General features: G+C 39.3%; 2 protein-coding genes and 1 long non-coding RNA gene across 4 annotated transcripts in view; 1 reads left to right on the forward strand and 2 right to left on the reverse strand.

The window, feature by feature from the left end:
* The window catches only part of LOC308395840 (uncharacterized protein), a 102,111-nt gene that overhangs the window by 38,555 nt on the left and 52,882 nt on the right, over nucleotides 1-10,674 (forward strand). The window contains exon 5 of one of the 2 annotated variants that reach the window (XM_080880845.1): nucleotides 1,233-1,712. The exons of the other annotated variant lie outside the window; for it this stretch is intronic. Coding sequence (XP_080736971.1) covers nucleotides 1,233-1,550 — 318 coding nt within the window. The 3' untranslated portion in view covers nucleotides 1,551-1,712. Of the gene's footprint in view, nucleotides 1-1,232; nucleotides 1,713-10,674 lie in introns of those variants that run through there. 2 annotated transcript variants of the gene reach the window in all.
* LOC308395841 lies at nucleotides 2,204-4,832 on the reverse strand. The gene is made up of 3 exons (XR_013971482.1): nucleotides 4,594-4,832; nucleotides 3,798-3,858; nucleotides 2,204-3,312 (listed from the first exon to the last, which is right to left on the reverse strand). It is a non-coding gene; the product is annotated as an uncharacterized lncRNA (long non-coding RNA).
* Nucleotides 5,733-7,166, reverse strand: LOC308395507 (nanos homolog 2-like). The gene is made up of 2 exons (XM_080880389.1): nucleotides 6,706-7,166; nucleotides 5,733-6,614 (listed from the first exon to the last, which is right to left on the reverse strand). The coding sequence occupies exons 1-2, from the start codon at nucleotides 7,120-7,122 to the stop codon at nucleotides 6,579-6,581; spliced, it is 453 nt and encodes a 150-aa protein (XP_080736515.1). The 5' UTR covers nucleotides 7,123-7,166; the 3' UTR covers nucleotides 5,733-6,578.

Raw genomic sequence — 10,674 nt, forward strand, 5'->3', positions numbered from 1 at the left:
GACAAGAAAGAATAATTTCTGCTGTTCAATACTGAAGAAATGTAAACTTTTTCAAATTGGGTATAATTGCAGAATATTTTTAAGGTTATCTGCTATAAAATCCATGCCAGGAAAATCTCCTTTATGTTTTTTATTTTATTTTATTCTCAGTTACTTTGACACAACGGCATGTGCTGTGATGGTCACATCTCTGATAAAGTTTAGTGTCAGTACTGATAAATGATCAGAATTATAAGATCTCTCACTTTCTGAGTAAAAATTGCACCAAATCGAATCTGGACCTTGTGAAGCGGAATCAAGTGGATTATAGAAATCAGTGATGATACACAGGGCTTGTGAATATCCTAGGACCGACAGAAGTGGATATAACTGACCGTGGGCAATGAGAAAAGATGAAAAGAACGATTGATAACTTTTTTGTCAAGTTAAGGCCTGATCGATCTGAAATTCATAGCCAGTGCTCTGACAGGGAGCCATCAATCTTTGAACGCTGATTTGGGTGCGCCCAACTTTTTTTTTTTTAATGGTGTGCATAAGAAAAAAAGTTTTGCGCACTCAGAGAGAGACAGTGACACTTGCTGTGGATTTGAAAAAAAAAACACACAGAAAAACCAAAGAGAAGGACAAACCTCAACTCAAAAATCTTTAAAACGCCTTCATTCTTCTCATATGATTAATGAGAAGGAAAACGGGACACCACTGTCTTATAATTCCCCAGGAACAAACTCCTCTTTCTCTCATTTCAGACCTGTTTCAAATCATAAGCAGACACAACCAAAAACCGGCTCACCTAATCAAACCAAATCCTAACTTTAAGCCACTATCCAGTCCTGTCCCCCTTCTCTCCTCATACCGGTACCCACAGTTCAGACCCCACCTCAGGCCCCTTACTGCCTGAGGAGGGGTCTGAAGTATTTTCCAGCCTTATAAAGAAAGGGAAGACTGAAGTGGCAGACTGTCATGCAAAAAGCGAGCATCTCCTCCTTGCACTGCTTACAGTCAAATGACAAAATATGTGAACTCTTTTTAAACAGGAAAAAGGAAGAAATTGTACACCAGAGGGGGCAAGAAGGAGAAAACTTGAATATAAACTCAAAAGAAAAACCGCTGTTCCTTCCCTCCCCCAGAAGGCAGTAGAATATCATCATGTTAAATGCCACTTTTGGGGGGGGGGTAAAATTACTTGACAAATATGTTTCTCTTTTTTGTTATTTCGTCCCTCTTTGTTACAGCTACAGGAGGACAATAAACAGAAGAAGGAGAGCGGCACCAAAGAGGCGAAAAAACGAAAGAGCGCACCACCTCCTGACACCACATCCACAAAGAAGTCCAAATGTACCTCCAGTGCTGAGGGGGACGACAAGGAGGTTTTTCTCCTCCCTGTTCGTGGGCGTGAGCGTTACGAGATGTTGAAGAAGATCAATGACGGTTTGGAGCTGCTTGACAAGGACAGCAAAAGCAAGTCAAAGGTCTCAGTGAAGCATGAGGTTCCCGTGCCCTCCAGTGGAAAGAGGCTGCTCCAGAGAGGAGAGAGGAGTGACAGCGACTAAGATGCCCATCACCTCAATTTCGAAAACAAATGTCACCTTTTTGTCTAAGCCTTTAGGATTATTTCAGGTTTTAAATGCCCATTTAAAAACCAAAATGCCATCCTGCCTCAGTTAAAACGGTTCCTGAAACTGTACTGCCTGATTAGTCACTGCACTGACATACTGTTGTGTTCAGTTATGTTTTTCTTTTCTTTTTAAAAAAAAAAAAACAACAACAACAACAACAACCCTATGTTCCTAATTGGGTTAGAGCCGTTCAGCATGGTTTGAGTGAGATTAAGAATGATCCTTGTCATAACGAGTCACTGCCGTTTATTTAAATAAAGTTCAAAGCTAGGCTTGCAAAACTTGAATGGAATTTGCCTCTGATGTTGCTGTATTACTGTGCTACAGTCCTGTCGCACCATGTCATTTTTTAAAAAAGAAATGTATATATTTTGCATGATTGTCTGGGAAATGCAACCACCTCTGCGCAACCTTGATTCATATGCAATATGTAATCATGTTTGTGTAACATGAAAGAAAAAAGAGAAAAAATGATGATAAACTGGTAACAGCGCTAAGAACCATAAAGCAAGAGAATTTTTAAAAAACTGTGAGAAATAAACTACACTGTAAAAAAAAAAAAACCCTATTCAAATTAAAAAAAATGATGTCCAGTTGTCACATCCAAAATATTTGGCTTTATAGAATCCAAATTGAGTCACTTGATATGACCTGATACTTTTATGTTGATATAAACAATATTACTAGACTTGACTGAAACTTTAAATTTTGCATTGATCCAAATTGATTTTTTTACATAGAACCATATTTTAATTATTGAACCAAGCTAATATATTGAAATTTAACCAACCTAATGTATTCACATCGAACCAAATTAACATGAACTAATATGTTTGTGTTGAAGCCAGGTAATTGATTTACATATATTCAAACTATATTTTTTACATTTCATTTCAGTTCAAAAATGCTCTGCATTTCCTATAAAAAACAAGACAGTTGGCCAACCAATTATTTCAAAATTATTTATTGTTCCAAACCATTTTAACTATAATCAATAGAGAGGATTAGTAATATACAGATTTAGTGCTACGGCAGAAATGATTAGAGAAATGTTTGTTTTATAAAACCTGCAATCTTTTGAAAACCAGTATAAAACCTGCAACCTGTCTAAAACTGGCATAAAACCATTATAAAAACTCTTTTTAAACCAATTTGCAAGTACTCAAAAATGTTTATATGTGCACTGTGCCTGTACAATGTAAAAAAAAAAAAAAATCTACACATGTATCAATGAAATCAACTTAAATCTCCCTTTCAAATGGGTGTTCTTATAAATTTTGAATGTAGAATACCACTGCAGGCCAACCAAGCAAAATAACCAAGCACACATGCACATGCATGTGCACATACACATGCACACATGCATGCAAACACACTACTGTGCAGTGTTAAGTTCACAATTAAGTTTGCGAATCTTAGAGGTCATCTTGTTAAAGTCAAGCTCCATCATAATCTTTTGAAGAGCCTCAAAGGTGAACCTGAATCCTCGTGGATATTCCATATTAAGAGCATAACAGAGTCCAAAGACCATTGCCACTCCAGCTGCCACAGAAGGCAACTCATTCAGGACTTCCACACCATCAATGATTATCCCGATGTCTCGAGGCTGATGTAGGAGGCTTGAGTTGTCCCTGAAGACGAAGAGTGCCATGGTGGTACTCTGCAGCTCTTCCTCAGCTTCATCTTTCTGGGATATCTTGAGGTAAAATATGGAACAAAATGTACAAGTGAAGAATTGAAGTCTGGCACACCTGATAAATCTTTGACCATAATAAACTACTATTTTGATAGTTGTTTGGTCACAGACTATTAGAACAATTATTTGACTAATCAGATTGTGAATTGCATAATCATTAAATTAAATCAATGGTGGAACATTTTCATAAATGTTCCACAAAGCCCAAGAAAAAAAAAGAAAACAATACAGAACCCTAAGATATTAACTTGATGAGTTGATTAATCGTTGCTGTCCTACATTAATCACTGCATTTAATAGCAGAGTTGTCAAATTTACATCAAGAGACTGCATCTCATGTAGAGACAGAACAGATATGGACATACCATGTATTCTTTTATCAAGTCCTCAACACATCAGCAAGGTGAATGAGAGGATAATGAGGGAGAGTCTAGATTATTATGAAATGTTTAAAAAGGATGTGCAGTGTAAATGCAAAATGATACCTGTTCAGATTAAATGAAAATGTATGCTTCAGCCATGGAATGGATGGAGCGATCTGTGGTTCTGAAAGCATACAGAAAAAAAAGAATAATGTTACTTCTCTATAAAACACATTACATAGAAAAACCAAGAAATACGTAACATGACATACCAAACAGTCTACAGACCAGCCATTAGCGACTAAGTTTGGCATAGGGTCAATTTTTTGCTGTTAAAATTAAAATTTCTTCAGAAAATGCACATTTTTCCGAGCTGCGCCTGAAAGTCAATTGAAGGAATTAGTCTTATGTCATTGATCTTATATGCTGGCTTGTTATTTCTGTCTCTAAATCATGCACATTAATAATTATCTTTTGCGCTCGGTGTACACACACATAACACACAGATATTTATATGAAGAGAGACAAACGTGCGCGCACAAACACAAGCTTGTGTCTAGAAACCGCGAGCTGACCAGAAAAATTCAAACGAAGCGGAGCACGGAGTTATACTATGAATGTTATGAACTATGAACTTATGCTAGCTAGCTTTATCCACCACCGATGCATCGTGGTAACGCTAGCTAGTTAGGCAAAAAGCCGTTTTTTACCAGTATACTAACTTGTATTCCCGACTGTGATGGTCGGTTTCTGGTAACCAGTTCTAACGTTGCGCAGGATAGCTAGCTAGCTTATAGCTAGCAGCTACAATCATGCAAAAATTAGGGGTGGCTGTCGACCCAGCTTAAATGGGGTTATTTTCTGCGATTTTGGCAATACAAATTATAAAAGCTTTTGTAACACACTTGGCTTTACTTACGTTTATTTTCAGATGAAATTAATCAAAGATGTGACATGATGTTTCCAGCAGCCATGCAGAATAAAAATGGGTCCCGGTCTATTTCTGGTGGGCGTGTTCAAGTGCAAATCACTTTGACTCAAATTAAAGATATTATCTGTTCAACATGAAAAGAAATATATGTTTTGAGAGAAATCAAAAACTTTGCGTTGCGATGTTCACAATCCTGTACTGACACTATGGGCACATTTTTAGAAATCTATTTAATTCCACAGAAAGGTTAGCCACTTTAGTGTTTCACTTGTGACCTATTTATAGCTCACTGAAGATGCAACAATGTTCGGAGATAGAGAGAAAAAAAAAAAGAACTTTGGTGCAGGTGCAGTCTTTATGTAGCTTTCTGGTGACCTTAAAAGAACCTTTACGAAGCCCGTTGACAGGCCTTTAATCGAATGATCGGTTGGTTGATTGATAACAGAAAAAAAGGACACATAAGATGGACATAAAGGACTGAAAACACCAAGAGCAAATATTGCATCGCACTCATTTATGTAGTTTATTTTTAGATTAGATAATTTTGGAAAATAACGCAGCAAAATAAATAATAAGAGCCGGGATGTGCAGACTATTTAGCACTGAAAAAACTCCGTCCATGTGAACAGAATCAGGTGTTACCTTACCTGTTGATTAAATATCAAGACTATTTAGCAATAAGCTTACTTTAAAGGCTCGTAATAGGTGAACTGTCTTGGTATAGTTGAGTCACGCAGAGTTCATGGTCCATGTTGTGTTACTTGTTGTTTGTGTGTGTGTGTGTGTCACCCGATGACCCCTGGCGCCGGAGCGTCTAGACTACATTAGAGATGTGTCACAGCAAAGAGCCGCACCTGCGCTCAAAGAGAGCACATACATAGAGGTGAGATGAGGATAAATGGATAGATGCGGTCCTTTTTCGAAGCTGAGCGCACAGTTGTATTTCCTGCACAATCACACACGAAGTGAGGCTGTGTTTATGCCGGTTATACCATGAATATACACCCTGCAGGCACCACTTGTTTGTCAAACTGTTTATGAAGCAAAAGTCACATTTCTGTTTATTCACAAAGCAAAAAGAAGGGGGGGAAAGAGGCGTAGGAGGGGGTGGAGCGTGCGCACTAGCATACCGGCGACGGCTGTTTCCTTTCACTAAAAGGAAAAAAATAATAAAATGTGTACTTCACGTTACGGTTAAAACTGGGGGTTTTTTTGTGTTTTTTTAATTTTTATTTTATAGAAACAATTTTTGCTCATAACCAATTGACAGGGGATTTCTTAAAATCACCCCGCAGTTCTTCAGCTGAGACACCTGAGTTAGAAAACACAAACACTGCAGCTGTCTTTGTACAAACTTGTACAAACTCTGTTTTGACCTTGTATACTGTATTTCCCCAGCCCCTCTATTTTGAAACTAAAACTATTGAACCTTAATTCAATTTCTCACTTCACATAATCGTTTCACTTTTGCCTTGAAGTGTTACTTTTAATTTAATTTAATTATTTTTTTATGACGCATGTTCTCTGGTGAGTTCAGGTACATCTGTAACTTCAAGTGGAAGAGTTGCATGTGAGTTAAAAATTTTCTATAATACCAAAAAAAAAAAAAAAAAAAAAAAAAAAGACAAAATACTGACGTTTTTGTCGAATAATCTGTCTGACATGAGGGATAATATAGCATTTGCATTTTAACTAAAAGACTCGCGCTCTGACACTATGGGCACATTTTTAGAAATCTATTTAATTCCACAGAAAGGTTAGCCACTTTAGTGTTTCACTTGTGACCTATGAAGTACCCCCGAAATTGTATCATATTAAACAACAACAACAACAATAACAACAACAATAAACACTCGAGGACTTTAAAGAGTTTAATTTTTTCCGAGGTTTGAGAGCGCTCACCCCGGCTCGGGGCTCCACAGATGTGCTGGATGAGAGCTCCTTGCTGCAGACTGCAGCGGAGTGTTTGACAGTCAAACTTGAAACAGTCTTTGGAACTGAAACGGTCTCTGCCAACACGAACACATACCCCAAACAGTTCGGTAAATATGTACAGTTTCTCGCAGCTTCAGTTTTCAGCAGCTACCAGAACTTGCCTACCGTCTGCATCCTCCCAGCAGCCTCGCACTTCATCTGCGGGCAGTACTTGCGTGTGTGAGCGCTGTCACCGGTGGCTTCGCAGATCGGGCAAGTGTAGTTCCGGAGGACGGGGCAGAAAACTATCCCGTCGTCTGATTTGAGCTTGTGAGATAGGTACACCCTCGGAGTCTCCCCGTTCTGCTTGCATAAGCGGCAGTAGTCCGAGGATGAGGCGCTGCTGCTGGTGTCCGACGCGCTGCTGGTCGGACTGGACTGTGATGAGTTTTTGGAGGATTTCTTCCCCCGAGTGGAAGTGTGGACCTTACTCCAAGGGGGCGCTTGTCCCTTCTTTGGACGCTCGGTGTCTCGGTTATCAACCTCACGGTTGCTGCACAGTTTCTCGAACACTTGGCTCAGATTCATGTAGTCGTGCCACATGTTAAAGCTGTCCCCACCAGTGAGGATCGAGTTCTGGACCTCCAGTCGTCTCGGCATTGTGGTCATTTTTTGGCAGAAGTAAAACTGAGAGTGTGTTTGGAGCGCCTCATATTTATAGCTCACTGAAGAAGGTTTTAAAATGCAACAATGTTCGGAGATAGAGAGAAAAAAAAAGAACTTTGGTGCAGGTGCAGGTGCAGTCTTTTATGTAGCTTTCTGGTGACCTTAAAAGAACCTTTACGAAGCCCGTTGACAGGCCTTTAATCGAATGATCGGTTGGTTGATTGATAACAGAAAAAAAGGACACATAAGATGGACATAAAGGACTGAAAACACCAAGAGCAAAATATTGCATCGCACTCATTTATGTAGTTTATTTTTAGATTAGATAATTTTGCAAAATAACGCAGCAAAATAAATAATAAGAGCCGGGATGTGCAGACTATTTAGCACTGAAAAAACTCCGTCCATGTGAACAGAATCAGGTGTTACCTTACCTGTTGATTAAATATCAAGACTATTTAGCAATAAGCTTACTTTAAAGGCTCGTAATAGGTGAACTGTCTTGGTATAGTTGAGTCACGCAGAGTTCATGGTCCATGTTGTGTTACTTGTTGTTTGTGTGTGTGTGTGTGTGTCACCCGATGACCCCTGGCGCCGGAGCGTCTAGACTACATTAGAGATGTGTCACAGCAAAGAGCCGCACCTGCGCTCAAAGAGAGCACATACATAGAGGTGAGGTATGAGGATAAATGGATAGATGCGGTCCTTTTTCGAAGCTGAGCGCACAGTTGTATTTCCTGCACAATCACACACGAAGTGAGGCTGTGTTTATGCCGGTTATACCATGAATATACACCCTGCAGGCACCACTTGTTTGTCAAACTGTTTATGAAGCAAAAGTCACATTTCTGTTTATTCACAAAGCAAAAAGAAGGGGGGGAAAGAGGCGTAGGAGGGGGTGGAGCGTGCGCACTAGCATACCGGCGACGGCTGTTTCCTTTCACTAAAAGGAAAAAAATAATAAAATGTGTACTTCACGTTACGGTTAAAACTGGGGGTTTTTTTGTGTTTTTTTAATTTTTATTTTATAGAAACAATTTTTGCTCATAACCAATTGACAGGGGATTTCTTAAAATCACCCCGCAGTTCTTCAGCTGAGACACCTGAGTTAGAAAACACAAACACTGCAGCTGTCTTTAACTCGCGAGGGCAGTCATGGACGCAAGACCTGCGTCTCATCACTGTGTGCGTGCTTTATTTATACTTCTCTGTGTGTCTGTGTGTGTGTGTGTGTGTGTGTGTGTACAAATACAACAGAGTTATTCTAAGAATTCAGAGCTGAGGTTCCCCTTTTTCTAAATCTGCATGTTCTTACAGTAAGAGGAAGCTGTAAGTTGTTTATCATACAAGAGTTTCATGTCAAAAGTCACGTAGACATTTGCTTAGTGATAAATATTGTGTAAAGTGATAAATATTTTTTTGAAAACAAATTCTTTGAAGAAGTGTCCCTCACATCTTCCCACCTGCTTTCACTGCATAACAGCCCACCCTAGTGAGACAAGACCGAGTAAAAGAGCCTGAAAGGAGTTCAGAAGTGCCCTCAAGCACCAATTTTGCCCGCAAGCACCGCAAGATCCTTTGTTTTTCACAAAGATAACTGCTAGACTCCACGTACAGTGGTGAAGATGAAAATTTGCCACAGACCACAGCCACAGTCACGGTGTGACAAATAAAGCCAATAATTATTTCCCAGTTTGTTTGTTTTGTCATCAAATTGAGAAAATGTGTGTTTAATGAACTATTTGTACAATATAACATATATCAATAGGAGTACAAAAGGTCACAAAGGTCAAATAGTATTCTCAAGTGTAAGCTCAGTAATGGTCAAAATATTGCGTTTTTGTGACTGAAACTCATTCATGCATTTGTGTCATCACACTTAGATTACTGTAATTCCCTGTTTACTAGCTTGGATAAATCATCTCTCTCTCGCCTCCAGACAATACAAAACGCAGCAGCCAGACTACTAACTCGCTCTACCAAGCGTGTTCACATCACTCCCATCTTATATTCTTTACATTGGCTCCCAATAGAGTTTAGAATTCGCTTTAAAATTCTTGTTTAAACATACAGAGCACTAAACGGCTCCAGATTACTTATCCAAGCTTCTTTTAAAATACACTGCTGCTCGTCATCTCCGCTCACAGACTCAGAGTCTCTTAGTTGTTCCCCGTACACGACTGAAGACAAAAGGGGACAGAGCCTTTCAGTCTGTTGCACCAAGGCTGTGGAACAGTTTACCACTACCACTACGTTTGCTTGACTCTGTGGATTCTTTTAAAAAACAGTTAAAAACTCTTCTGTTCAAACAAGCCTTTTGTTGATCTACATTTTATATTTTTTACACTAATTACATTTGATCTTTTACATTGTATATAATGTCTATTGATTTTATTGTTTATTTTAATATTTGTGTACAGCGCTTTGTGAATGTCTGTCTGTGAAAAGCGCTTAATAAATAAAGTTTACTTACTTACTTACTTACTTACTTACTGAGCCTGCAGTTCAGAAATTTAACCATTAGATGGAGTCATTGCCAAAGCAATGTCACTTTGAATTGGAGCATCACTGGGCTGACACTCACATTACAGAGGCAGACCAAAACACACACGATTAAAATAATGTATATAAACGTGGAGAGAGATAGAGGAGAAAAAAGCAACAAACTCCACATACAACATCCAAGTTGGAAAAAGCTGGGGAGTAGTCAGTGGTATCACATGTCCCCCCAAAGTCTGTTTTCAAGCATATCTAAATAGGCTTGTGACAGGGCCATTCTGTGTCATTCTGATCAATCCTGCAGTGCTGACTCAGTTGGCAGATGTGTGGTTGTTCTCACTATGCTACTCCCACAGGCCTCCCCTCTCCTCTTCCTCGTTGCCATTCCCTGATGAGTTGCATCCACAGGAATCTTGATCAGAGCGCCAGGGATTGGTCTTTTGAAGCTCTCAGGGTCCCCCTGTGATTTTACTTAGTTCTTCTTTCCCTGCTCTTCCTTTGGTTAATATGTTGAGGTTTGACACATCTCCAGCCCTTCTTGTTTTTGTGCTTGAAGTAGTCCAGGGAGGCACAGAGTCCTCGTGGAAACTTTTGATGTCCATCTCAGAGTGATGACATTGTACAAAGCTTTCCTTTCGTCTTGTTTTCTATAGGGTCATGCTGCTTATGCACAATGCAACCACCAAAAGGCAGCACTTGGCTGGATCTATATAAATTGCTAGAAAAACAGCAATAGTGCTCACCTCTACATGCTTCATGTTGTAAGTTGACAGTCCATGTTGATGCTGAATAGTGGCCTTAATGTGTAGATTATATAATTACTTAACTGAAATGTCCACTACAGGTTTATGTAGTTAGAGTTGGCAATCTTTCTTACAGAACATTTACTATGACTGATGTTAGTAGTCCTGTGTTTGTCCGTTATATGTCGTATGTAGCACCAGGGTCTCAGAGGAACGCTGTCTCACTTCACTCTGTACTGTAACACTA

This window comes from Rhamphochromis sp. 'chilingali', assembly GCF_963969265.1.
Source record: "Rhamphochromis sp. 'chilingali' genome assembly, chromosome: 4".
In the NCBI taxonomy this organism is placed as follows: domain Eukaryota; kingdom Metazoa; phylum Chordata; class Actinopteri; order Cichliformes; family Cichlidae; genus Rhamphochromis; species Rhamphochromis sp. 'chilingali'.